The sequence below is a fragment of the Martes martes genome (assembly GCF_963455335.1).
Source record: "Martes martes genome assembly, chromosome: 10".
In the NCBI taxonomy this organism is placed as follows: Eukaryota; Metazoa; Chordata; class Mammalia; order Carnivora; family Mustelidae; genus Martes; species Martes martes.
This window is the reverse complement of record NC_137898.1, coordinates 29,662,191-29,688,232: the sequence shown is the minus strand read 5'-3', so window position 1 is coordinate 29,688,232 and position 26,042 is coordinate 29,662,191. Positions and strand designations below refer to the sequence as shown.

The window sequence follows — 26,042 nt, the reverse complement described above, 5'->3', positions numbered from 1 at the left end:
TCTGCCTCTGGCGGCACATGGCCCGGCCAGTTCTAGAATACTGTATGACTTGCATGCGCCTTCCCAGCCCAGCGAACGGAGGCGCCTACCCCACTTCCCCGCAGCACCCTCACTGCAAGGAAGCCCCAGGCTCCTGATAGCTGACGAAAGGGCTCTACAACATGGGGCAGATCATTACACTCTTTGGGCCTGTTTTTCTCTTAAAGATGTGGCTTCTAGGTATCTTCCATGGTGAGAACCTCTTTTGCTGGTATTCCATTGGCTCCACGTGACAATGGCTGTGTATGTACTCTGCAGTGATCCAGGCTGTGCGCTCAGGTGGGAGCCTTCTGGGTTGGGATCCAGCATCACTAGCAATAAATTCAACTGTGATCGTGTGCACCCTCAGCCTCAGTCGTCCCATCAGCCAAATTGGTATAAATAACAGGATGACCTCACGAGAAGTATGTATGGAAGTGCTTAGCCCAGCATTTGGCACACGGCAAGTTCTCAATAAAGGTGAACTATTATTACTATGTTAGTGTCTGTTGATAGAGAAAACACATAACAGCAAAATAGGCTACAGGAATCTGATCCTATCAAATGCCTCAACTCTGGCTCTTCAAGTGGGGCCGACTCTCCCCTCCCGGGTCCTCCAGCAAGTATAAACATGTAAAGATTGCAAAAGCCTGCCAGCAAACTGCCCATCACCCACTCCATCCCAACTCATAAGACAGACAAAACAGATGCAACCACTGTGAGGGGTGGGATCTGGAAGCCGTTCCTGAAAGTGCAGCCTCCCGGCCTTGGCGGTCTAGGATAGCACTCAGGGAAGGGACACAGCAAGGTACAGACTCACCGAAACGTGACGTGGGGCGGGGTCGGGGTGGGTGGGCACGGAATGCTGGTTAGGGACCTACGCCCCCTGCCCGCCCAAATGCTGCTGAAACCATCACCCTCATGCACAGCAGCACATCGGGTGGAACTGCCTCTGTGACAAATCAAGCCACTTAAAAGGGCCACCGACTGGCCGCATGTGTCTGTGTGCGAAAGACAGCGGCTACCACCACGAGGGACAGTCCGGGAGATGAGGCTTCCACGTGAAGAAGTGGGCATGGCCTGACTCTATGCTAGGGGAGGAAATGGCAACCTCCTGGGGCCAAGTGCTTCGCCCAAGGTCACAGAGCCAGTTCAGCAGCACCACAGAGACCAGCCCCACGTGCCACACGACTCAGTTTCTCCTTGTGTCTCTAAGTTAATCATATACTTGAACCTGAGCTTATCAAGCCAAGGGTCTCATAAGGCCCTTTGACAGGACAGGCCTGCAAAAACCACTTTTTCCCCCTTAAAAAAAAAAATGAAAGAGAATAAGCTTCTTAAGGCCTTGGTTTTTAAGAGGTCCCTGCAGCCTGGGAAAAAAAAAAAAAAAACCCGGCCCCACTCAGCAAGCATATGATTTATTGGGATTACAGCCCTATAAGCAATGTCTTAACAACATGGAACAGGAAATGACTCTAATTTCCAGCTCAAAGCAGGCTCTGTTCTTCTCGAGGTGGGCAGCGGCCTCGGGGAGAGGGGCAGGTTGGCAGAGGGGCACAGGCCTGTAACTGGAGGCTGTGCGCCCCAAGCCTGAGGCACGGGAAGGTCTGTGCCCCTGTCTTCCTCCAGCAGGCCTGTCCCCTCTGTGCCCACCCACGAGGAGCTGGGTGTGAGTGTGCAGGCAGGCCCCGGACGTGCCTACCGGCTGGGCAGGGCCTAGAGACCTGGCCTAAGCTCAGCCCTGGGAAAACCGGGCTGTGCTTTCTTCCCTTCCAGCCTCGGCAGGGAGCGCAAAGGGCTCTGGGCGCGGGCCTGGCTCTGGGGGCGAGGAGGGTTTGGGGAGGTCTGTGCCTCCTTTGGCTTACTCCCTAATGAGATTGACCCATTCCCCAGGAAGCTCAGCCCATCCCACCTGTGAGCATACTTAGTTCAGGAGAGGAACCTCAGGGTGGCCAGCCAGACGGTCTCGCACCCTCAGCCCTACATTCTCCCCCTGACTCTGCCCCATCTTCGGATGGAGCCGCTGCCAACAACGGGTTTTCTGGGGCCATCTTCCTGCTGCATCCCCCTTCTCCTAGTCCCTGCTCCCATGCCGCTCCCCCCGTGCTGTCTGGGTAGGGGCCAGAGAATGGCAACTTCAGGAACTAGCAAAGAGGTCCAGCTTTGCCCAGTCAAATGACGGCTCTGCAGGCAAAGACCCCTCTGGGAAGGTCAAGGTCAGCTCTACCATGACAGCTCTGAGAGCTTTATTATCGGTTATCCAAGATTTCTAAGAGCCATGTGACCTAAAACACCAAGGTGAACCATCCATGCCGAAAAAACCCCACTGTGTCCCTCTGAAGTCAGATGCGGCTCCCAGCACAAAGGAAGCGATTCTAGTCCGGTTCACATCCTGGACTAATTAATTTTCGAGGATTGCTTGGTAAACCAGAATGGTTTGGCCTGGCTTGGAGTCGGAGCCAGGTAAGAACCCCCTCTGACCCCCAGGCCTGTCTTCTCCAGCAGCCACGGTGTCCCAGCACCTGGAGCTGACCCGTGGCAGGGTCTCCACGTGTGGTCAGAGGCCTGCCGTCAGACAGAGCTCAGGGCTTGCTGTGGGGGAAATACTCTTTTCTTATTAAAACTCATCTGTTAGGGATTAGAGGCCTAAAAAAACCTCTATTTGCCCAGATATACAGTTGGATACAAATTTAGACTATAATCAAGTCATGATTAGCTGTGAGCCATTTCTCTGCCTCTTCCCAGGGACTGCCCGTCAGGCCCCCCAGGAGCCTAAGAGTGGGCAGTGGGATGGGAGGTCAATCAGGTGACAGCTGTGGCATCCTGGCTTGGCTCCCGAGGCATGTGGGAAATAACAGAGAAACACTAACAACTAAGATTTCTACAGCATGCAAAGCACCGGGCACTGTTTTAAGCCCCTCACACTTATTGACTCACTTAACACTCATAACAATGTTACGAAGCAGCTACTGGAACTACCCCCATTTCACACACAGGGAAACTGAGGGCCAGCGAGGTGGACCACCTTGCCCCAGAACACGTACTTTGGTAGGTGGCAGAGCTGGGATGAAGTCCTGGGCCCCAGCCCCTGGGCTCCCGCATGGAACATTCCAGTGTCGCTCAGCTTAAGAAATTGGCTCTGGTCATCCACATTCTGGACCCTTCCCATCTCCCTTATCTTAGCGATGGGGAGTTTTAGGCACAAGAGCCATAGCTTTCGTCACCCAAACTGGCCCACTTCCAAGAGGAAAACGGAGTGCTATTGCCAGTCACACTGGAGAGCAAACTGTCTCAGACAACCCAAAACATCTGGCCACCCTAGCTCCTGGGTGAAGCCCACGGCGGGCTCCCGCTGCCCCCTCCTGCCCAACCTGAAGCGGCTCTCCACTCTGCCCCCCAGCCCTGCGTCTTCGCAGGGCTCGCTCTGTCTGTCATCAGTTCACCTGCATGTTAGAGGTTTTCTCTTCTGACTACAATCCCTCCAAAGGTGGCGCCTTTTGCTCACTAGCGTTCCCTCTGGTCCACACAGAGGCCATTAGTAGCTCAGTCTCCGAACCTGTAACTGGGCGGCATGTTCCTCGCTCCTGGCAGCAAAGCCCTCTGGCTGCGACCATGTTTTCAGGGCTCTGCTCTCCTTCCAGAACTCTCTGCGGGGCTCCATGTGCTACGAACAAGGGCATCGGGCCTAACTCTACAGGCAACTGAGCTTGGAAAATGGAGACCAACTTCATCTTTCATTCTTGGAGGCTTGAGTTGGCTTGGGTATTGGCAAATGGCTGCCTTCAGCAAAGAAAATTCTTCCCAGATAAAAAGACAACTGGGGTGCCTGGGTGGCTCAGTCATTAAGCGTCTGCCTTCTGCTCAGGTCATGATCCCAGGGTCCAGGGATTGAGGCCCACATTGGGCTCCCTGCTCGGTGGGAGCCTGCTTCTCCCTCTCTCTCTGCCTCCTCTCCCTGCTGTGCTTGCTTTCTCTCTAAAATAAATAAATAAAATCTTAAAAAATAAATAAATAAAAAGACAACCATTTCACAGGAGAGTTTTTGACCCCAGAGCAGTATCCTGGGGAAGGGCTCCACGGTCGGGGCACCTTCTGGGGGCTTCGGGGTGGGGGTTGGCCTGGGGCCCAGGGAGGACACTGGGGGAGGCTTCTTGGGGAGGGAAGCAGGAGATGTGCTTCTGCACATGTGAGCATGTTGCTGTGCCCTGGGGGAGAGGACAGAGCCATTGGTCTTCCCTAACTCGCTCTGTGTCCAGGGCGGCATCTCAGTGGGTGAGCCTGCACACCGGCCACCAGCTCACTGCCCTCTGTGGCCCGGCAGGGAGGGCTCTGCTGGCTTTGGGGAGCCTGGAGCTTTGGGGCCTGGGACTCTGGTGGGCGGCAGCTGCTGCCCAGGCCCCTGGTGGGGAGCGGTGTGAAAGCAGGCCTCTCTCCACATTCCCGGGGTGCGGCTCCCTTGGCCCACCCACCACACCTCACCTGCGAGAGACCCACCTTCTCCACCTCTGCTCTGTGTCCTGGACGGCTGACAAGAGACCACAGACTCTTTCACCGAATGGAAGCCAGACCCCACACGGGCCTCCAACCTGTTCACACCCACAGTCAGGGACCCTGCCACCAGCCATTGGGCCAGCCTTTGGAGGACACTGTGGCTTAGCTGTTTGCGTCCTTATCTCTCAGACACCCAGGGCATGGAGGGGGAAAGGGTCTCTGGACGGATTCAGCTGAGTATAATCACACAAAAGTTGCCTCCCCTTCCTCCACAGTCTAAGGCAAAAAAAAAAAAAATACGACCCATTCACGTGGTCAGGTAAAGAGTTTCTAGAAACTTCTAAGAGGAGGTAGGGACCTGGTTTTTGAGGCCTAACAGAGGCATCGGGGGTTAATTCCTGAGTGACAATGAGGGGCTTTGACCCACGTTGTAAACAGCGGTGCACCCAGCCAGAGGACTAGGAAAAGATGGTGCTGGCTCCCAGGACTGACCTTGTTTTCCGCACCCACATCCCAACTGCAACTTGGAAAAAGACTCTGGCACTGGCTTCTGGGCAGTAAACCGCATGGCTATGATTTGTTGAAGACCTACTACGTGCTGAGCAGGCAGAGGAGACTCTGCTCACATAACTCTATTTTTTTTTTTTTTTAAGATTTTTAAATTTATTTACTTGAGAGATAGATCAGAAGTAGGCAGGGAGGCAGGCAGAGATAGGAAGGGAAGCAGGCTCCCCGCTGAGCAGAGGGCCCGATGCGGGGCTCAATCCCAGGACCCTGGCATCATGACCTGAACCGAAGGCAGAGGCCTTAACCCACTGAGCCACCCAGGAGCCCCACATGACTCTATTTCTAATACAGCCACCCCGCAGGGAAGGTACAATTATCAGTGTGCATTTTACAAATGTGGAGCTGGAGACTGAGGCTTTGAGGGTTTGGGACACAGATCCAAGGTCACATAGCTAGCCACTGGCAATCTGTAAGCTTTAAAAGGTAAAACAAAGATTCTGGGGTCCTTTGCAACACCAAATTACCACACACAAAATGTTCTGAGCCTAGCAGCTGGCTGAAGCCCGGGAAAAGCAGGCAGGGCAGACAAAAGGCTGGCCCCCATGGCTCACCTAGGCCCCCCAAACTCCAGCTTCTGCACCTGTGGCCTCATCAGCCCTGAAGTCAGCAGGGAACAGGAAGCTAGGCTGGGCCCTGGAGCCTCAGGGGTATTCTCTAGACCTCTGAAGACACTTCCCCCCTCCCCAAATGTCCCATACAACAGCAGCCAAGTGGGGGCAAGTGCCAGGTGGCCGTCCTGTCTCAGGTGGTTGGTCCTGCGGGAGGAGGGGGTCTGTAGAGCTGTGTGGCAGGCACATAGGAGTGGGCCAGAGAGCAGCCTGGCCTTCCAGCAGACATCATCTGAGCTGCTCTCCTGTCCCCTCAGTGCCTGGGACATCAGCAGCTCAGCCCTGGAAGCCACCTTTAAGAAAACAAAGTCTGTTCCCTGCAGAGCAGGGGCTTCCAGCATACCAAGGCTCTCCGGGATCCTGGCGATATTGTAGACAAAGGGGACTGTGGCTGCCGTGTTACAAAAACACTGCCAGTGAAGGAAGCCCCCAGGCCGGGGTGCCCAGCCTTTTTTCTGCAAGGACCTGTGGCCCCAACAATGGGGCAGGAAGTCAGATGCAACAGGCAGCGCCTGGGGCCACCTGTCAATGGCAGGGCCAGGATCCTGCCCAGTCTCCATCCCCCATTATCTGGCACTACCACTTCCTTTGTCTGCCCCCAATCCCTGGCTCATTCATTGTCAGATGCTGGACAGACGCCCATCGTCAGGCTGGCTACCCTGAGCCAGCGAACTCCCGTCTGCCGAGGAAGAGGCCCTAAGCGGCTGAGAGCGGGCCGCCTACGTCACCCTGCATAGAGGCAGTGTCCCCCAGAGACCCAGCTCTCAGGGTCCTGCCTCCTCTCTCCTGGGAGGTGGGAGGGGAACGGCAGTCCCGAAGATGCTGCTATTATAATCAGGCCTCCCTGCCTGAGCCTGATCTGCCTCCTCCTAGCTGTGACCTTGGCTGCCTCTCTGACCCTCTCCAGGCCTCCGTCTGCTCATCTGTAAACGGGAACAGTTAGATTTTCTCCTGAAAATCTATCAGAGGGTGCTGCACGTAAAGTGCTTTACAGATTGTGAAGCTTCGACTACATGTTCCCAGCCCATGTGAGGTACATCAGATCGTCTCACTCCCCAGCTGAGACCTGGTAACCGCAGCTCATCTCGTGGGGGCACTGGACCCAACCAGCAAGCAAGGGGCCAGGGTGCCCCAGTAATGCTGGAGAGGGTCTGACGCTCAGTCCGCTTGGTCTTTGAACCAATGGGTGGATGAAATCCAGTTTTTAAAGTTGTTTTCGATCCTCGGGTGGTAGATTGTGGTAAATCTAAAGTTCGTACACATCTCTGTGCAAAGCTGTCCTTACATACCCTTTGTGACATCTGGTCTACCTCATCTTCTCTCTGAGTCGCCTGGCTCCCTGGATTCTGCCAGGCTGACTTGAAGGAATTAAGGGCAGGGACTGAGGGCATGCATATGAGAGAGAAAACATGTTTTTTTTTTTAAAGATTTTATTTATTTATTTGACAGAGAGAGAGATCACAAGTAGGCAGAGAGGCAGGCAGAGAGAGAGGAGGAAGCAGGCTCCCTGATGAGCAGAGAGCCCGATGCGGGGCTCGATCCCAGGACCCTGGGATCATGACCTGAGGTGAAGGCAGAGGCTTTAACCCACTGAGCCACCCAGGCGCCCCAACATGATTTTTTTTTTTTAAAGATTTATCTAGTTTAGAGAGAGGGAGAGTGAGCAGGGGGAGAGGGAGAGGGGGAGAGAGAATGTCCAGCAGATGCCCCGCTGGGTGTGGAGCCTGATGCAGGACTCGATCTCATGACCCTGAGATCATGGCCTGAGCCGAAACCAAGAGTCGGCTGCTTAACTGACTGAGCCACTCAGGGACCCTGAAAGACCACGCATTCTGAGTAGACGTGATTTTTTAAAATTCCCCATTGTTTCTGGATTATTTATGCATTCAACATGGTTTGGTTATTTAAGCCTTCCCTAAGGTTGACGGAAACAGTAATTACACAGATAACAGGGGCTAGCACGTCTGAAGAGCTGACTCTGTGCCTTTAAATGTGTGACCTCCCGTGACTGCCACAAGAGCCTCTGGAAGGAGATCCAGCCGTTTTCCAGTGAAAGCTGAGAAGCGGAGGCCAGAGAAATGAAATGAGCTGCCCCAAGTCACCTGGCTCAGAACCGGCAGAGCAGAGAACCCACAGTCTTTCTGACACGAGTCCAACCTGCAGGCTCTACATCCTGTTTCGTTAACTGAACAAATTCGTTAACGGCCTACTGTGCGCCGGGGACGGTTGTCTGTGCTGGGCATGCAGTCAGAACAAAGCCCATCCACAGTCTATGGTGCTCACATTCTGGAGGGTGGGGAGCAGGGGGTGGACGAGTAAGCAGACAGATACGCAGCAGCCAGGCATCCCCAGGCTCAGGAAGGTGCTCTGGAGGAAAGCAGCAGCGGATAAAATGATGGGGAAGGACCAGGCACGGCAGGCTGTAAACAAGCCCCCTCAGAGGTTACTGGGGGCCCCAGTCTGGGGGACGTGGGGAAACAAGTACTAATTCACCCAATCACTATCCTGATTTCTTGGACTTCCACTTCGGGTAAGCAGATGGGAATTTAATGCACAGAAAGGGGGAGAGGAAAACAGAGAAAAGAGCTTGATGTTGCAAATCCTCTTGAAATGGTATTTAAGGGAACCCTAAGTCAGTAGCATCAAGCCCCCACTGCCATCATCTCTATTATTTGATAAGAAAACACTTTCGCAAGCTGAGCAAAAGATTAACGAGCCTGCTTCTTCACACAGCGCACAGCCTATCCGTGGTGCTTCCTATTTATGTAAAGTACTCGGCAGAGGGGAGACGTCCCCCCTTCTGCATCTGGAATGGAACAAAGAGGCGCCTCTCCTCGCTTTATACCTCTCCTGTACTGGCTGTATTCCCCCAGGACTTGGGGGGTGCCCCTCGGAGGCAGAATCCGGAAGCAGAGGAGCCAGCAGAGGGGTTCTACTTTACACAGGGGGGAAACTGAGGTTTAGACAGGAAGCTGGACTCTCTCAGATCCCAGAGCCAGAGGGGCAGCGGGGCAGGAGCTGGACTTGACCCTCAGACGCCTCTGAGGACGTGCTTCTCCCCGGGAGAGCTGCTCCAGTCCCACCTCGATGGACTTGCCTAGATCTGCCGTCACTGAGAACTTGAGAAAGCAAACACCAAATTCTCTCCACTGAATTCCTGTGATTTTAAAACGCAGATCTAGCTGTGTCATGAAATGCACACTTTGAAACAACAAAGTCCTTCTGTGACTTTTGCTGCCCCTTGGCCTGTCCCCATCTTCCTGTGGCTGTCCTTGGACACCCAGTTAAAATCCCGGGCTGCTCTGCGCTCCCTGACCCCGCCAGGCTCCTTGAGGTCCCCCTGAATATGCAGTGAGGATGATAGAGGCTTCCGTGTGCCAGGAGCTGCTCTAAACGCTCTTGGTATATTAACTCGATGCCTGCGATAACCCTATTGAGAAGAGACCATGGCACAGAAGCTAAGTGACATGCCCAAGGTCCCCCGTTCGTCAGCAGCGGAGCTGGGCCCAAACCCAGGCAGGCCGCGCAGCCTGAGGGCTATTCTATACGGAGTCGGGCAGCGGGCTGCCTCTTCCACTGTCTGCTGGGTTTTGCTCATTCTTTGTCTCCTGTCTTGTGCCAGCCTCCTGCGTGAGGCTGGAGACTTGGTCACAGAAGGCACCCTTCCAGATTCTCTCATATCCCTTCCCTGCTGATGGACAGAAGTACCGGGAGAACCGTGGGTTAATAAGCAAAGCACTGAAGATGGTGTCTGCCACTTCGTGTGCGCTCTCTGAATGCTGGCTCTCTGCTCCGGGCAGCGTTTGCAAGGAGTCCTGTCACTAGTTGCATTAGTAGCAGGAGTAGTTAGGTTAGTAATACCAGTACTAGTAATAGCAGTAACATATTAGTAGTATGACTAACAGAGACCACTTGAGAACCGCATTTTAAGAAATGCCATTCGAGGTCAATGAAGACAGCCGACTCTGGGTGTCAAACATGTGTCATCTCAACACGTTTCTGACTGTTACAATAATGAGGAGGGCGGCAGCTGCCATTTAATACATATTTTTTCTAATACGTATTTTTTATGAGCCAGCCACTAAGCTTAGTGTTTCACCAAATTATCTTGTTTACTGCTCGTGGCCATCGTACCTTTGCCATTTTCCCAGCGAGGAAACCGAGGCCCAGAAAGATAAGCTGGCCCGCTGTACTGTTGGAAGGCAGCAGAGAGAACACCTCCCAGGGGACTCGAGAGGCTCCTGGAATCTTTCTACTCGTGGGTGGGGTCTGAAACCCCAGGGGTGGACTTCTAGGGGACTAAGGGCACCTGTGATGGGTGGTGCCTTGGCTGGCTCCATCACTTCCAAATTCTGTGCACATATTTGCTGGAAACTTCCTTGGCTAGCTTGACACATGGAATGGAGCAGCCAAGAGCTGGGCCAGACACATGCCATCTTCCACCAGGATCCTATCAGAACGAGGGTTTCATCCTTGGAGCAGACCCTGGAGCCTCAGTAGAGCTAGCATTCTGGGAACTGTGTCCTCAGATGACTATCAAACCAGCAGTTTGGGGCCCCTGGTCCTGTCTTGGGAGGCAGAACCACAGACCAGACTGCTCCAGGCCGGGGCGGTGGGGTGCATCTTGGTGGGAAGGCCACTGCTCCCAGCATCAAGGCAAGCAGAGTCGGCATGGCTGCCAGGATCCTTCTGCTCCCCTCGCGCTCAGAGGGGTCTGGGCGCTGCGTGCGGAAGGCTGGGTTGAGGGCAAAGAAGAACCAGCCAATCCCAGGAAGCCCCATGCCAGAGGACAGCGCCAGGACCCACCAGGCCGCAACGGAGCCCTCTCCTTATCACGGTCCCGGCTCCCCCTCAGCTTCGTCCCGCCACCTGATTCCTTGTTCTCTACCACACTGCTCCTGTCTGTCTCTGCTAGGGACCATACTCTCCCCTGCCTTGCAGTCTCTGCATGCTGTTCCCTCTGCCCAGTACAAGTGATCACGTTAATGATCATAGTAGCTCCTATCCGGCATTTACTGTTTTCCAGGTACTGTTCTAGAATGTTAGGAATGTGAACTCATTTAGACCTTGCACCTTACAAGGGACTGTGAGGACTGCGTGTTGGTGGTGTGCAGAACCGAGCTTTGGAGGAACCTGCCGGCAAGGGCTCTACAGTCACTAAGCGGGAAGTCCGATCGGAAAGGCACGTGTTTGAAGAGCAGGGCCCTCCTCAGACAGGGCTCTGGCAGGCTAGGAAGTCATAACACCAGATACTTTCAGGCTCTGTCTCCCATCAGATTCTGGCTCGGCTCCCATGTTCCTCCTGGCTTAGCATCCTGGGCAGCGGCAGCCCCCAAGCCTTCGGAGTGTGCCTCCCTCCACCAAGGGGCGTCAAGCAGGGCCGGGGAGAGGGAAGAGGCCAGGCTCCAGCAAACACGCCAGTCCATGGACAAGGGGCCTGCTGTCATTCCTAGATTCCCAGCGAGTCCTCAAAGGCCTGGCGTCCCTGCTGCTGCTGCCATCAGATCAGATATACCAGGGAATGCCACCTGCTGAGACTGGGCCCTCCAGCACCCAAGGTTTTGAAGCAGAAAATTGGTTCACCTTCCGTGTATCTCAGCCCCCTCTGCCCCTCGAACTGTCTCCTTTCCAGCAATCTGCTGGCAAGCTGGCAGACCTCCCGCCACTCCTGTAAGTCCGTGCCACCTTCCTGCCTGCTTCCCAGACTCCTCGTCCCCACGAGGATGATGGCCAAGGAGGCATCTCCACCCAGGACGCTCTTGCAGCGAGCTCGTCCCTCTGCCTCCAGGCACGACTAGCAAGGACCGCACTTAGCCAGATGGCTGTCCATTCTCCTCCAGACCTCGGGGGAAGGAGGCTCCCCCATCTCCATGGGCAACCCTGGATCTCTGACAGCAAGTTCTTTCACTTCTCAAGTGTGGGCTCAGGCGATGACATGCCCTGCAGGGCGGCAGCTGTGACCGCTCCCGTGTGTGACACCCTGCCTCGTGTCTCGCCAGCGCTGCGAGGCGGAGCTGCTAGCAGGAGAGGGGCCCCGGAAGGGTGCGGGGAGTCCCTGCCTGTGAGGCTCTGCCAGGGTGGCAAGGGACGGGTGCTGGGAACAGACAGGCAGGTAGGGGGCCAGGATGGCCCTGGGAGACCCACTCAGGTGTCTTGAGAGTTTGAGGACCAGGGCTAAGCATCTGGGCATGGCAGAGGGCGAGGGCTGTGAGGTTGGAGAGACCTGGTTCAAATCCCTGCCCGGCCACTTAGCAGCTGGGTGCCCCCTCCGGCCTCGAGCCCTCGTTTGTAAAACGGAGGTCATTCCAGCACCTACCCTGCTGATTCGTGGGGCACAAAAGAAACACAAGTAGACGGAAAGGCCTTTTTGAAGGAAGAGCTGGCTACCTTCTCTGTGTTATCTCACCTCGTCCTCCCTGCTTTCCAGGTGAGGAGTCGAGTGTGGAGGGGCCTGCGTGGGAGGCTGGACCAGAGTCAAGGCCTCGCCCCAAAGCCTGGGCTCCAGTGCCCGACTGTCCCTCGCAAAGCTGCCCCCCTACCCACCGTGGCTCCTCCTGTTTCTGCCGCTCCCTCCTCCCAGCACCTCCCCTCCCGCACCCCGAGCAGGAGGCTCCGGGGAGACGGCCCCTCCCGGGAGATACTAAAGCCCGACTGAGCGGGGCCGAGGCAGCACGTGACTTAGCAGGGAGGCCGTGAGGAGCTTCACACAGAGGGAGGAAGGCCTGTCCCACCCTTTAGCAGCAGGGATGGGGTCACAGAGCGCCCCGTGGGAAGAAGGAAGGGCCATTTCCTCCAAGCAGAAATCTCTGAGCAGAGACGTGAATGGCACCATCAATGTTACCGCGTGGCCAAATCCAAGCCACCACACTGGGCTCCTCAGCCCCTGTGAGCAAGGCAGTGGAAGACCCCTATATCCCCACAGACCTCGAAGACCACAGGCCCTGAGCCACCCAGTCCCTGAACCAGAGGCCTCTGGGACCCCGTTTGGCCATCATACCGGAAATCAGAGGCTCTGGATTCTGGCTGGGTGGACTTGGCCCCCACACTCCTCATGTGGGACGGAGGCAGGAACCTCAAGAGTCAATGAAGTGGGGGTACAGGGGATGAAAAGAGACAGACAGCCCTCCCCAGACTCACAAAAGCAAAGCTCTGTCATCCTAGAGCCAATTCCGGCCATTAGTGTGCACGGAGAGGAGGTTTCCCCAGAGCTCTGGCGAGGACACTAGCATGGCAGTGCCTTGAGGAGACATGTGGCGTTGCCTGCCACGGAACGTGAGCTTGGTGGCCCCCAGGAAGAGGCAGCCAGGCTCGCTGGGGCCTGCCCCATCCGATGGAGTCCAAGCATGGCAGGATCCAAGCAGCCAGGAGCCGGGCCACCACACAGCTGTCAGGCTATCTGCCAGCCTGGGTATTTTTAGGGTGTCCTCCTTTTCGTGCCCAAATCTGAAATGTCTGGATACTTTTTTCCTAATGGTGGTTCCAATTCCCCATGTATCTAATACTCATTTGAATGATTCATGGAAAAATGCCTTAGCTACCAATTCTTTTGTGCCACAGACAGTGTGGATTTTAAATAATGAGATATCTACACACACACACACACACACACACACACACACACACACGTATAGTAGCTGAGCTACTACAGTTGTGTACAGACAACAACCCAGGTCATGCAGAAACTCTGCGGCTGTGCGTTAGAGCACTGGGGGTGGGGAGTTCTCCCAGGAGGAAAGCCAATGGGCAGCCACAGAGACAGCCAAGGGGTTTTGGGCGCCATGGCTGCAGAGGAGCCCCTCCCTGGCCTGCCCCATGGCCAATGGCCAGGGTCACCACCAGAGAGCCAAGAGGCCTAGGCCACGGCAGTGGACCCAAAGAAGGTTTCTCATCTTCTCCCAGCCACCTTTGCTTGGGTGATAGGGTGCCGTCTAGCCCCCTGGGACCTCACCAAACAACCAGTGAGTCCCCCCCACCCCTCACATGTTTTCCTTGCCCTGTCTCCCTCCCAGCCCACTCTGGAAACCACAACAATTTCTGCACAGAGCAGAAACAGCTGCGGCTTAGGGCCTCTGCTCCGGTTCCCCCTTCCTGCCGGGTGCTTCCTTCAGGAAGCCTCCACCCGCTGCCTTCTTGCTCGGGGTCAGGCCCAGAGTGACTTACCTGGGCCCTGCATTCACCCTCCATCCCTAAGACAGGGACGATCTAATAACGACACTGGTCATAATCGTAGCAGCGGTAGCCTTTACTGGGAGCCTACTACGTGTGTGTCCCTGGGCCACCGCTGCTTCATGCCTCCTGTCACACACATAGTCGTTCGTGTATAGTGGTTGTGAGCAGAGCCTCTGTGGCCTTGGTAAGTCACCAAACCTCTCTCTGCCTCCACTTCCTCATCTGTCCAGTGGGGCCGTGAAGCCCATGCATTTCCTGCGGGCATACTCATGAGCACACAGCTGTCAAGCACTCAGCACAGTGCCCAGCACCTCGTAAGTGCTTGGGAAATGTTGATTGTCACGATTCAACCCTTATAATGGCTTCACTGCCACCGTTCATAGCAGAGGAGGCTGAAGCTCAGGGAGGCCTGAAACCTTGCACAAAGTTCTCAGGGTCCATGAACGCTGTTCGTGCCCAGCCTGGGCCACTGCATTCTCAACCTGCAATGTTGGCCATAGGTCCACAGGATGTCCCCTCTTTCCACGATGGCTGTTTTGAACGAGCTGGGACGCATCACACCTTTGTTTTCTGTGACTGTGGGGGCACCAGAGAAGTGGGCCTGGCTGCAGAGCAGGCGAGGACCACAAAGTTGATGAGATCCAACACCTCTCCAAGGCAGCAGCCAGATGGGGGTGGGGGTCCTACCTCCTCCATGTGGCACAGAGTACCCCCCTACCTGGGCTCTCTCCCTCTCTAGGGACTGCAGAGCAGGGGAACGTGTGCCGACCGTGCTTTCTCTGCCAAGGGCAAGTCTTTCCTGGGACCTTTAAGCATCCAACTCTTGAGCCCCTGGACAGAGCCTGCCAGGTGGCCATCTGGCCCACCAGGAGAGGCTTATGCCAGCACATATGATGTTCTGGGTGAATCAGAAAAAAGCATCCTCTCCAGGAAGACAAATTTTACAAGCCAGCCCTGTGAGTAAGACTAGACAAGGCAACTAGACAAGGCAACCTGGTCTTCAGGCCGACATGACTCCGTGTTTGTCTCCCACTCATGCCCCTCACTGGGTCCCCTTGTGCAGTGCAAAACCTTCACATCTGTGCTTCGCGGCCCTGTTCCCAGCCAGGAAGAGAGAGCAGCAGGCCTGGGTCCCGCGGCTCTTCAACCACAAACCTGCCAGAGGCACGATGCTCTCATCTGTGACTTGAGTGACTGGGGCAGAGCAAGCCTTAGGTCCCTACCAACAGTGGGAACGTTGGCCTCACCCTGATCACAGGGTTGCCATTGACGGAGGGCCTGTTCCCAGCCAGACGCTGTCCTGAGTGCTTCTCCTCAGAGCCCTCACTCACCCACTAGCACCTTTCCAGGCAGCTGTGAATACCTGTGTTTATAAAAGGGTGCCTGAATGCCAGCGAGCCCAGGAAGTGAGCGTTAGAGCAGGAACACCCGAGACAGAAGCCAAAATCCATTCTGAGCCTCGACGACCCCAGGCCGCCCCCACCTGGGGTGAAGGGCATGACTGCAGGCCAGGGCCAGGCCGCAGTCCACCCTCGGAGCAACTCCGGCGGGATGCTTACCGTTCGTTGTTCAGGGCCATCCTCGGGGGGTCCAGGTTGGGGTTCTCCATGGACTCCATCTGTGGACAGCGCAGGAAGTAGTAGAGCGTGTGGAGGGCATCGGGGGACCAGGTGATGGGCTGGGGCGGCTGGCGGGCCTGGCGGGCGGGGCTGGAGCCCGGGCAGAGCGGCCGGCGGCCCTGCATGTGGTGCATGGCGCGGGACACCAGGTCACCTGCGGGGAGGGGGGCGGGGGTGGGGGGAGAGAAAAGAAGTCTGAGGTCACCACCTCCATGCTTCCGAGGCTCCTCGCGGCTGCAGAGAAGCAGCTCCCTGGCAGTGGTGCGTAATTACTGTTTACCCCGGAGCCGGCAGGCGGAGGTGGGAACCGTCACCTAGACATGCAACAGCCATTTCAGTTTCCTTTCCCTGCCAGTCTCACCCGAACCACCGAGCCCCAGACTTGGCAGGGCCGGTCTGCTTCAGAACTTATGCTAATGTGGTTTCTCTTTCAACATCCTCCTCTCTCCACCACCCTGTGGGCCTTTCCCCAGCTCTTTGACAGAGGGAGTCTGGCCTCTGACACGCAGCGCCCCAGGGCGTGGTGGCCCTCCCCTGTGCCATCCTACACCAAGGCCAGGTTCTTCTACGGGACAGGGCCCTCCATCTCCAACACATCAGGTTAGGTGACAGCGGCCACTGGCCCCGAGGGCTCACTGTGTGCCGAGTGTGCGGTTTCCCAGAAACGGGCTTCCATTCGATCCTTTTATAATCGTTAACACTGGGGCCCAGTATTATTCCCATTTTACAGGTGAACAAATGGAGGCTCATCTGGAAAACAAATCCTTAACTGACTCCCTACATTTCCCCGGTCACAGGGAGGCCACGGTGCGAAGAGCTTAACCAGCTGAAGTCCTGTGCCTAGTAAATGGTAGGGTCTAGATTTGTAGCAGGCCTCTTTGACTCCAAAGTCCATGAACTGAACTGTGACCCAGGCCTGACCCACTAACGTCTGTGGGGTCCTCGGGTCCCCATATCCTGCACGGGATTACTGCCCAAGTCAAGTCTTTTGAATATCCTAGTGGCCTGGGACAGGAAACGTCCCATCATTGTGTGAGGCCACAATGCTGAGACAGGATGGGCCACTCAGCCCCCGGCACCTGCGGACCCCTGCCCCCTTCCATTCTCCTTGGGCCTGAGAACTGACGGGGGCCTTGCCTGGGGACCAGCTCCCCTGCAACCTGTGGCAGTTCCTTAGAGATGGCCCCTTCCAGAGAAAGCCTCTGGACAAGGCTGGCCCTAAGTCGAGAGAAACGAGCAGATCTTCCTCTGGTGAAGGGCATTCGGGGAGTGGCGGAACCAGCTCATTTATTCAATTAACCTTTGTGATTCGGCCTCCGTGAGTCTAGTTTTCTGCTCCACGGAGTCCCCAGCACCCTGCATGGGGTCTGCTGCCTGACGGGCGCCCCCCAGATATTTACAGAATCAAGAAATCTCCTCACACATTCATTTCACTTTAAAATACATCTTCTGGTGGCGCTTGACTTGAGTCCATTAGAGCCCAGGTTCTCCGAGGAGAGCCTCAGTGACGGCGTCTGGCTTCCAAGCAGGGAAAATGACACCTCTGGAATTGGAGATCTCGACTGGGAAAGAGACCTCCATGCCTCCCTCCCCTTCCTCTCTCCACACCTGACTCTGCTCGTCCCTGCGATTGTAGCCCAGCTGCCGGTGTACCTCGTGACTTACGGACACGTGGCTCCCATCCCCAAGACTGATTTAATTGGTCTGGGCAGGACTCGGGCATCCTCTTTTGTAGACGTTCCCGTGGTGAATTTCATGTCCAGTGAGGTTATGGACTCGCCAGGTTAACGGACGAGAGCCCAGATTCCAGAGTCAGACACGCCTGGCTTCCAGTCAGGGCTCTGCTATTTCTAGGCACGGACCTTACAGAAGTTTCTCATCAGTGCCTCCCTTTTCTCATCTGTACAATGAGATCTACCTATCTAACCTCAGAATTGTGAGGATTCAAATAAATAATAAGTGCGAGGCACTTAACATCATGCTTGGCACAGAGTACTTGGTAAAGATGAATTACAACACCATTATTATTACTGTCCTAGGACTATTACTCCTCTATCCTCCAGGCCGCCTGCCGCAGTGCTCTCCCTTCCAGGGTTCTTTTCCATGCAGTCAAGCCTTACCCCACACTTTCCACCACAGGCAGGACAGGAGGAGTCTGAGCCCGGAGATACTAGGTCCCACCCTGCCCTCGGGCTCCCGGGAGGCAGAAACTGCCATCAACAATCCCCAGGCCAACTCGCCTCCCAGCAGCTAGTTGTGCGGCTAAGTTGGCTGCTATCAGCTGAAACCTGGCTTCCATTTCTCTAGGTCAAAATGGCATAACTTTTGGCAGCATCACAGGACCACAAGGAGGAGAAGTGAGAGAGTCCCCGATAGCATCATCAAAGAGAGACCTTGTGGCAACACTTCAAAGGCTTGACAAGGTAGAAGCCATTATCGTTAATTATGTTTATGATCGTTTTATTGTTCTTGGTGTAGAACCCTTTTGGCAGCACATTTCCAGCCAGAATCAAGGAATAAATGGAAAGGACCCTTAAGCATTCCCTGAAAGGAAGCCGGGTACAGAGAGAGGCCTTCCAAAGATTTGGGCCAGGGAAGGGGTGCGGGGAGGCAGGGACCACAAAAGAGGCAGAATGGCCACTGGAGAGGCTCCGGCTCCGGGCTCCGGCCCCGGGCCCCGGGCCCAGCTGCGTGCCGTCAGTCTCTCAGACCAAGAAGCAGATGCCGCAGACAGCTATGAGGAGGCGCCGAAAACTCACACTGCTCAGCAGCCCCCCTTACGGCCAAAGCCAACCACTCGCCCTGGGTGTTCTCCCCAGGGGGGACCGTCCTCCCTGCCACCTCATATCTTCTAGGCTCGAGAGATGGGAAAAATAGACTAGATCTCATCTAATCTCCACAGCCTCCCCGTGGGGGAGATATTTCCATTTTCCAAACGAGGAAACAGGCTCAGAGAAGTTAAAGGACTTGTCCCGGCTGTACTAGTAAGTGAACGAGTCAGGACTCAGCCTGGGGACCCTGAATCCCAAACGCATGCTCTGGGTCATGGCTCCGTGAGAGTGTGGTCTGGGCCCTGGGACAGGGCTGCAAACTGTTTGTTACTGTTTGTCGCGGGGTGACAGCAAGCTAATTTTAGAAACTGAGAGCGACCTTTAGAAGAGTCTCATGGCGATTTGACAGAGTGATCTTTTGTCTCATCATTTTTAAAAAACTGGCTTGCGTGTTACGTCTTTGGTTTCATGTTTCCTGACATGTGTTTTCTGTTCTATTTTACAAAGGTTTCAGTCCGCAACAGGGTCAGAGCCCAGAATCTGGGCCCATCATCCCAGCGGCCTGGAGATGCCGTGGCCTGGACTGGCCTGCACTCTTGCTTTCGTGCACGTGGGCGCCCAGAGCCGCTCCAGAGATGTCCTTGTACTTGAGAATCAGCTGATCCTAAGCGGGATGAAACCTAAGCCTGGAGCCCAGAAACGCCCACAAGGCACGGGAAAGCAAGCCCGAGCTGCTGGCTGATGGGGAGAGCCTCGGTGAGAGGCGCCGTGGGCTTCTCGTCTGTCCAACCCTCATTATGAGCCATCAAATAAAAACAGCAGGCAAGAGTTTGCAAGGTGACTCTGCCTTTAAGATGAGGCCTATGCCACCTGGCTCCCTTTACAAAGAAATGCTTAGTCTTGTTTATCTCGTATTCCCTCCCATTTACCTTTTCACGGGGAGAAAGGGACAGAGAAAAATACAAGTGCCTACATTCTCTGTGCGGTTGGGCCCAAGACAAGAGAGAAACTTCCAGGCAGGCCGGTCCTGGCTGGGTGCAGGGAGTTAATGCATGTTAAACCCACGGTAAACTTTTTGGTACAAGGAGCTCAGTGCCAAGTATCAGTGGCCTCATTAAGTTCTTTAGTCTCAGAGAGAAAATCTCCACTACCAGCCTCCACCTCTGTCTCCTCCCTCTCTCACTGTGGGTTAGCAAAAACCCTGGTTTCAGGGTGGGGAGGTGGGGCAACGTGGCTTGTGACCAGCCTCTTTGGTTGCCTATGAAAAGATGTGAGAGGAATGCTTCTTCCCTTGGCCCCAAGGATCCACTGGGCCAGGATGTGGACCCATCCTAAGTGGGTTTTAGGAGGCAAACACTGGACATTACAGAACTCATTCCTTTACACACACACACACACACACACACACACACACACACGGCATCAGGTACTAGTCTAATCATGGGAATACGATACAGCAGGAATAAAACAGAGAAAGTCTAGTCTCATGAAGCTGACATTCTAGTCAAGGGAGAGAGATGACAGACCATTTACAAGTGAATCTATGATACATTTTAAATGGTGACTGTCCTTTGAATGAACTAAAGTTGTAAGGGGGGAGACTGAGGAATGAGAATGGGGGACTCATCTACACAGGGGATGCTCAGGGAAGGTCTAATAAGGTATCATTTGGGCAGAAGCTTGAAGAACATGAGATGAAGGACCAACATAGTTGGGTATGTGGGGGAAATGGTCACAGGCAGAGCGGAAAGCCAGTGCAAAGGCCCTGGGGAGGGAGGATCCTGGCCAGGATGCCAGGGTGGCGGGAGCACACTCCATAAGAGAGGAGGAGTAGGTGATGAAGCCAAATTATATACTGGATTTGGGGTGGATATGGTGAGGATTTGGGATTTTACTGAGTGAGCTGGGAAGCCATGGGAGGATGGAGGGGACATTGAGCAGATGAGTGACTCAATGTAATTTGTGTTGACACGGCCCTAGATTGGGCTGAGTTGATAGAAGTGGAGGTGGCCAAAGGGGCAAACTAAAACTTGGGATATTTTTAGAAGGTAGAACCAACAGGGCCTGACCCATGACCAGCCCTTCCCTTGAGGAAAGTTTCTGAATGGCTCTCCCTATGCCTGGCTGTGTATTATCATGGGCACAGAGGCCGCCATGGTAAAAGGCAAAGGACCAGGCTCCAATCCTGATATCAGCTACAGGAGATGCTGGTGTCTGGGCTGCTGGCCACATCTAGGAAGCCCACATCCCCAGGCAAGTAGAAGAGTGGCCACGTGAGCCAGACATACCCGAGCCCACTTCCTACAGGGTGCCGGGGCAGCCATGCACCAGCCCTGACTTCTGTGATGCCCCCAGGAGACAGAGCTGGAAGTCTTGCCTTCTCATCCAGCTCTAGGATGAAGCTGCTCTGTGACCTTGAACCAGGCACTTTCTTTCCTGCTCTGGGAAGGGGGAGGAAGGAGGAGGAGAAGAAGGATGGAGGGAAGATGCTGTGCCCTGAAGAAGCAAACAGGCTGCCATTCGCCATTCAGAAAGCTCCAGGAAATCACAGACAGGAAGGGCTAGAGCAGAGTGAAACTGCATCTGTTTCCATACCATGAGTTTCGACCCCTGTGTGTGTCCTCGCCTACCACTGGCCAGTCTCACGGGGCTGCCAGGGAGAACTAAGGAGGAGGAGTGTGCAGTCTGATTTCTTAAACAACTGGGACAATGAGTGAGAGATCGGGAGATGCAAGCAATTCCCTGCCTAGCACGTTCTTTTAAAAGAAGCAGCTGCCAAACAGGAATGACCCAGCCTGAGGAGTTTCCAGCTGTGTTCCGCAGGGCCCCGAGGTCTCAGGGGAGGCCCAGCTGGCCCTGCCATGGCTGTGGCACCCCAGCACAACCAACTTCAGCCAGAGGAGCTCTGCTTTGATCTCCTGTTTTCTACACTGAGATTTCCGGGGGTGCTTTAAGTAGCAGGTGTAACTGCAGAGCACTGCGGGCGGGCCGGGCGGGGGAAATGAATGAATGGCTCAGGCCGGCTATAGCATGCTGAGCTGCATGACGAAGCAAGCTCCCCCTGACCGCTGCCCTGCGGGAAGGGGGCGCAGACGCACTGGGGCATCTGAGAGCCAGACTTATGTCCACGCTTATGGGCCACCCATTTTCAACCTCTGGCCTAGAAGGACCTGGCTTTCAGAGACAGCATGAAGGAGGAGGAGGCCGGAATCTAGAAGGTGAGCTCTTCCCTGACTTCTCCCTCACAGCCACCTAGACCGGGATGCACTGCACTTACTCAGCTCTGAGATGCTCCCCACGCAGGTGGCCAGGAGGGACTGCTCCAGTGTCCGGAGCTCCAGCTGTGCATAGGCATCGGCTCGCTCGTCGTGGCCCAGGGACCCACCGTTGTAAGGACTGAAGTACGCGGGGAGGGAGAGGACACCTGTGTGGAAATGGGTAGACAGGTAAGTTCAGGAAGGAAGCAAGGGTCCACAGGCCCAGCCCTGCAGCTTCTGGTAGAGTGGGGGTCGGGGTGGGGGTGGTCAGGCAAATGTCAAAGCTGCACTTGAGGACATCTGAGTCCTACAGAAGCCAGAAGGAGGAGCAGCCCACTTGGAGAGGTGGTTTCTGGGAGCTGCATGAGGTTGCCCGAGCTCCTGGGCCATAAAAGAATGCATTCACTCCTTTGCTTCCTCATTCATTGAATATTGAGTGTCTCCCTCGGCCCAGGCCTTGCGCGACATTCAGGACACTGGGGTGACAAAGAGACCTGGCTTTGCCTTCATGGACCTCAGGAGCTGTGAATGTCCACTGTGCCCACTCAAAGGGTGGGACCCCCCCCCCCCACACACCCCGAGTCCTCTCACTGCCTCATGCTGCTCCCGTTCCCACTTCTGCCAAGAAAGGGATGAGGACAAACCACAGAGAAAGGGACACGGTCTTCTCTGCTCCAAGAAGGGGATGCGTCCCAGGCACTGGCCAAGTCCAATTAGTGTTTTTCATTAGCACTTCAGTGCTAGAGGGACAGAGCTGTCAGAATCAATCCCAGAGGGTGACAGCCTGTAAATTTCCCAACTCAATGTGTGGCTTCTTAGAAAGCACCAGAAAAGCAAAATCAGACCAGCTTAAAATTACATGTTGGTTCTTAAGAGCCCGTGGCCACAGAGATTCCCAGCCTTCGGGAACTGCCGTTTCTTTGGTCAATGCGTCTTTGTCTGACACCCCCATGAGCTTATTATTATTTTTTTTTTAAAGAAAAACACCCATAGAAATTTAATCGGTCACTTTTGGGAAGATCTCTTAAAATTCCTTGAAATAGCTGGAGAGCCCCTGGGATGTGGCCAGATCCGGGGTAGAATTGCCTATCCTGTACAAAGAACTGTAATGAGGAAGGCGACTGCCAGGGACAGAGAATGGTCAAGACAGGGCCTTGGAGGTGGGACGTTCAGGTTCCTGATCCTGGCTGTCACTTAACCAGCCGAGTGGTCCTGTGCCAGTGACTTTCCTTCTCTATGCCTCGGATTCCTTGTGCACTAGCTAAGGAGAAGGCAAGCACCTGGGTCATGGTGTAGCCGTGAGGACAAACTGGGCTGTGGGTGTCCGTGCCTGCATCAGCCGCATCTACAAGGAAGGGCTCTGTCGGGAGCTGTTGCTTGTATTTCTATGTGCCGGGAACAGAGCCTTCATCTCCATCACGAGCTTACTCTTTCTACAAGGTTGGCACCGCTGTCTCCAATTTAGATACTGGGGGACTGACGTTCAGAGAGTTTGAGTCACTTGTTCAACTTAGTGACAGAGCCAGGAGCTGAATCTGGATGCGATGGGCTAGCAAATGGGTACACGTCTCCCCCGACTTGCAAGCACACATCCAAGGAGCACCCCGCTGTGGCCGTCCCAGTGCATGGGCTGATACTGCGAATTACCGCTGCCCGGTTCACCGAAGGAGTCCCCCACTGCGTCCCACGGAGCAAACACACACAGCAGTCGCCCTCTTTCCCAGACCCTGGCAGTGTTCTCTGACCGCTCTGCTGACAGTCCGCCCTGCTGTCCTTGCCTGGCCTCCCCCTGGCCCCGCCTCCTCCATGCTGCCTCACTGGCCCCCTCCCACCGAATCCCATCACCCCTCCTGCGTGGCGGTGGCCCCTCCCATCACATCTGGTGCTGACACAGTGAGGCAGGGCATCAAAGCACTGTTTCCAGTGGGAGAAAGAGGAAAGCATGGTGGGGATCCCCCTGCCCCCCAGCCCTGCGCCCCGAGGCAGAAACTCTCCCTGATGGCTGAGCACCCAAACAATTAGGAAGAGCTGGCTCTGAGCATTAAAACAAGTAAAACAAAAGATAATTCAGTCCCCCCAACACACACACACACGCACACACACATACACACGCACACACGCACACACGTTCCAACCCATAGCACGAACATTTGGGAGAGTTTCCACATATCCATGGGTTCTGTACAGGCTCTGCTCCCCCTCCCTTCTTCATTATTAATCTGCAGAAACAACACTGGGGACATGTGGATCAAATTTACAGTGCTTAGGGCAAGGGAATAGGAAATTCAGCTGATTTGTCAAAGGATTCCCAGAGAGAAATATTATGTCAATGGATCCAGTAACAGGAGCCGGCAGGTCCATTAATAATAGTTCCCATTTTCCTAGTCATTGCCCACCATAGGAGCTTTCACTTAATATTGCGGCAAAAGTAATTAGGAACCTATTATTAATAATAATAATGGGTGGCATCATAGCTTTTGCATAGTGCCTCTTGTTTTTAAGAGACGTTCAGCATTGAACAACATGTTCTCCCAGCGCGAGAGGCAGGGCACTCACTGTCAGTAACGGCCACGGCCGGCTGTCACTGAGGGCTTCTCGTGTGCCAGCCACTGTGATAATCCCCCAAACTGCAGGGTGCACTCTGCGCCCATCTCGCAGATGGGGAAACCGAGGCCCCCAGAAGACTTGCCCAAGGTTACTGAGGGGCAGACACTGTACTGGGTCTAGAATTTTAATCTCTTGGCTCCCAAAATGCTGAAAGGAAATGACGCCCTGACTGCGGCCACCTCATCCCTTAAATGGCTCCAGGAGATTTGCAAGAAGAGGGGTTCCATTCTGTGTGAGCCTGGGGTTTGACAGGAGGAAAGAGAAACTACGACTTAGAAATGGGACTTTCCTTTTAATGGGTCCCCAGGCACCTCTTGCCAAGGATCCCTGGAGGCCTCCCGTGGAAGTCTGCAGACGGAGGCTGTCCCTTATTCCCTTGGATCTTTCCAGAATGCAGCTCTACAACTTGGGTTCCACATCTGCCCCTACGAAAGCCTTTTTTTATGTCATTCTGAAATTCACAGAAGCTGTTCCTCAGCAGCTCTCGCTGGAGATGGAAAATCTTTACGTCCTCTCAACACTTTAAGTCCTTCTTTGCCCCACACGCACTCCCAGCTTTATGACAGGGCCTGTCCAGCACAAGGCCATTCTGGAAAAAGAGATGTCACACCACACACACACACACACACACGCATGCGCACATACACCCCAAAAGAAAAGAAAGAGCATCTCTCTCCTTTTCTTCCATTTTTGTAAAACCCTTGGGAAAAATTGTTTGTTTCCATCCGGATTGAAAAGCAAGCATGTTGGACTGTTTCCCTTGATGAGTTAATAAGGACATCCCTGATCATTCCCTGTTGTACTCTGTGAAAGTGACGGAGAAAACCCTCATGCATCACTCCCTCGTTTCTGCGATGTGCCCTACGGAGTCAGAAGCAGTAGGAAGCAGTCACCCTTTACCTCCCTCGTATGTACAATGAGCATCTCTCTTCAGACACTGTTCCCCTCGAATGTGCTCTGGCTGCATGTGAAGCTCTGCATTCCTCAATCTATACACAGAACCATCACCTGCCCTCACTCAATTTTGCTCAGTCTGGTTGCCCAACTCCCGAATCTTGGAGCTCATTATCTCATTCCCCAAAGCCGCCGCCGCCTCCTCCCTTGTTCCCTCCTGAGCACAGTGCCACATCCGCCCAGTTGCACAAGGACAGCCCGTGAGTCACCCCTATCAAGCCTCCCTCTCCTCCTCCACCCACCTGATCCATGGATCAAGGGCAAGCCTCACTGCTTTGACCACCTGGGTGTCTCAGAACCCCACCGTTGCCATGACCCCAGCCCAGGCCACTTCCTTCCCTCAGCAGATACTCACCTGTCTCCTCACACCAGTCTTGTCCCATCCCTGCCGTCCCTTACTCAGCTCAGTACTCCTCCTCACTTCCATTCTGTACTCTTCAGTGACTCCCCACCTCCCCCCAAGAGGGGCAAATACCCTTCCACAGCTAACAATGGAGCATTTTCTTTCTCTGAAATTTAGGGACCAGCTCTGTTCCACCAGTGAATGGGGGAAATCCCCGGCACCTCCCAGGAAATTGGCGGAGTCAATCAGAAGCCTACGCGTATCTGATCCCTGTGTCTCCAAGTGTTTTGTGAGTTTGGTCCCTTGGCTCTGCGCCAGCCCCGGGCTACAAAAAGCAACACGCTTTCTACCCAAGAGATTCTCCGCCAGTGCCCAAAGAGGGCGCCACTGAGTCAGGTGGGAAAGCCACCGAGCCAAGGCTGGAAACCCGCCTCCTTGCCTGCGGTTGCCAACCAGGAATCAGCCTGGGTTTCAGTTCCCCGGGGTGCCAGCTCCTCCAAGCAAGCGGCCAGCCCTAAGCAGATGGACAGCACACGGGGCTGACAAACCAGACTTTCAGTGCTAAGGCTTTTCAGAAGCAGGGCTCAGGCCAAAGGCCAAATCCATGGGGATGTCATTCTCTTCTCTATGAAACACTG

At 54.7% G+C, this 26,042-nt stretch overlaps 1 protein-coding gene across 1 annotated transcript in view; it reads right to left on the bottom strand.

The window, feature by feature from the left end:
• The window catches only part of ABTB2 (ankyrin repeat and BTB domain containing 2), a 172,442-nt gene that overhangs the window by 24,677 nt on the left and 121,723 nt on the right, over positions 1-26,042 (bottom strand). The window contains exons 2-3 of the mRNA XM_080814981.1: positions 21,521-21,667; positions 15,413-15,626 (exon numbers count right to left, since the gene is read on the bottom strand). Coding sequence (XP_080671107.1) covers positions 15,413-15,626; positions 21,521-21,667 — 361 coding nt within the window. The remainder of the gene's footprint in view (positions 1-15,412; positions 15,627-21,520; positions 21,668-26,042) is intronic.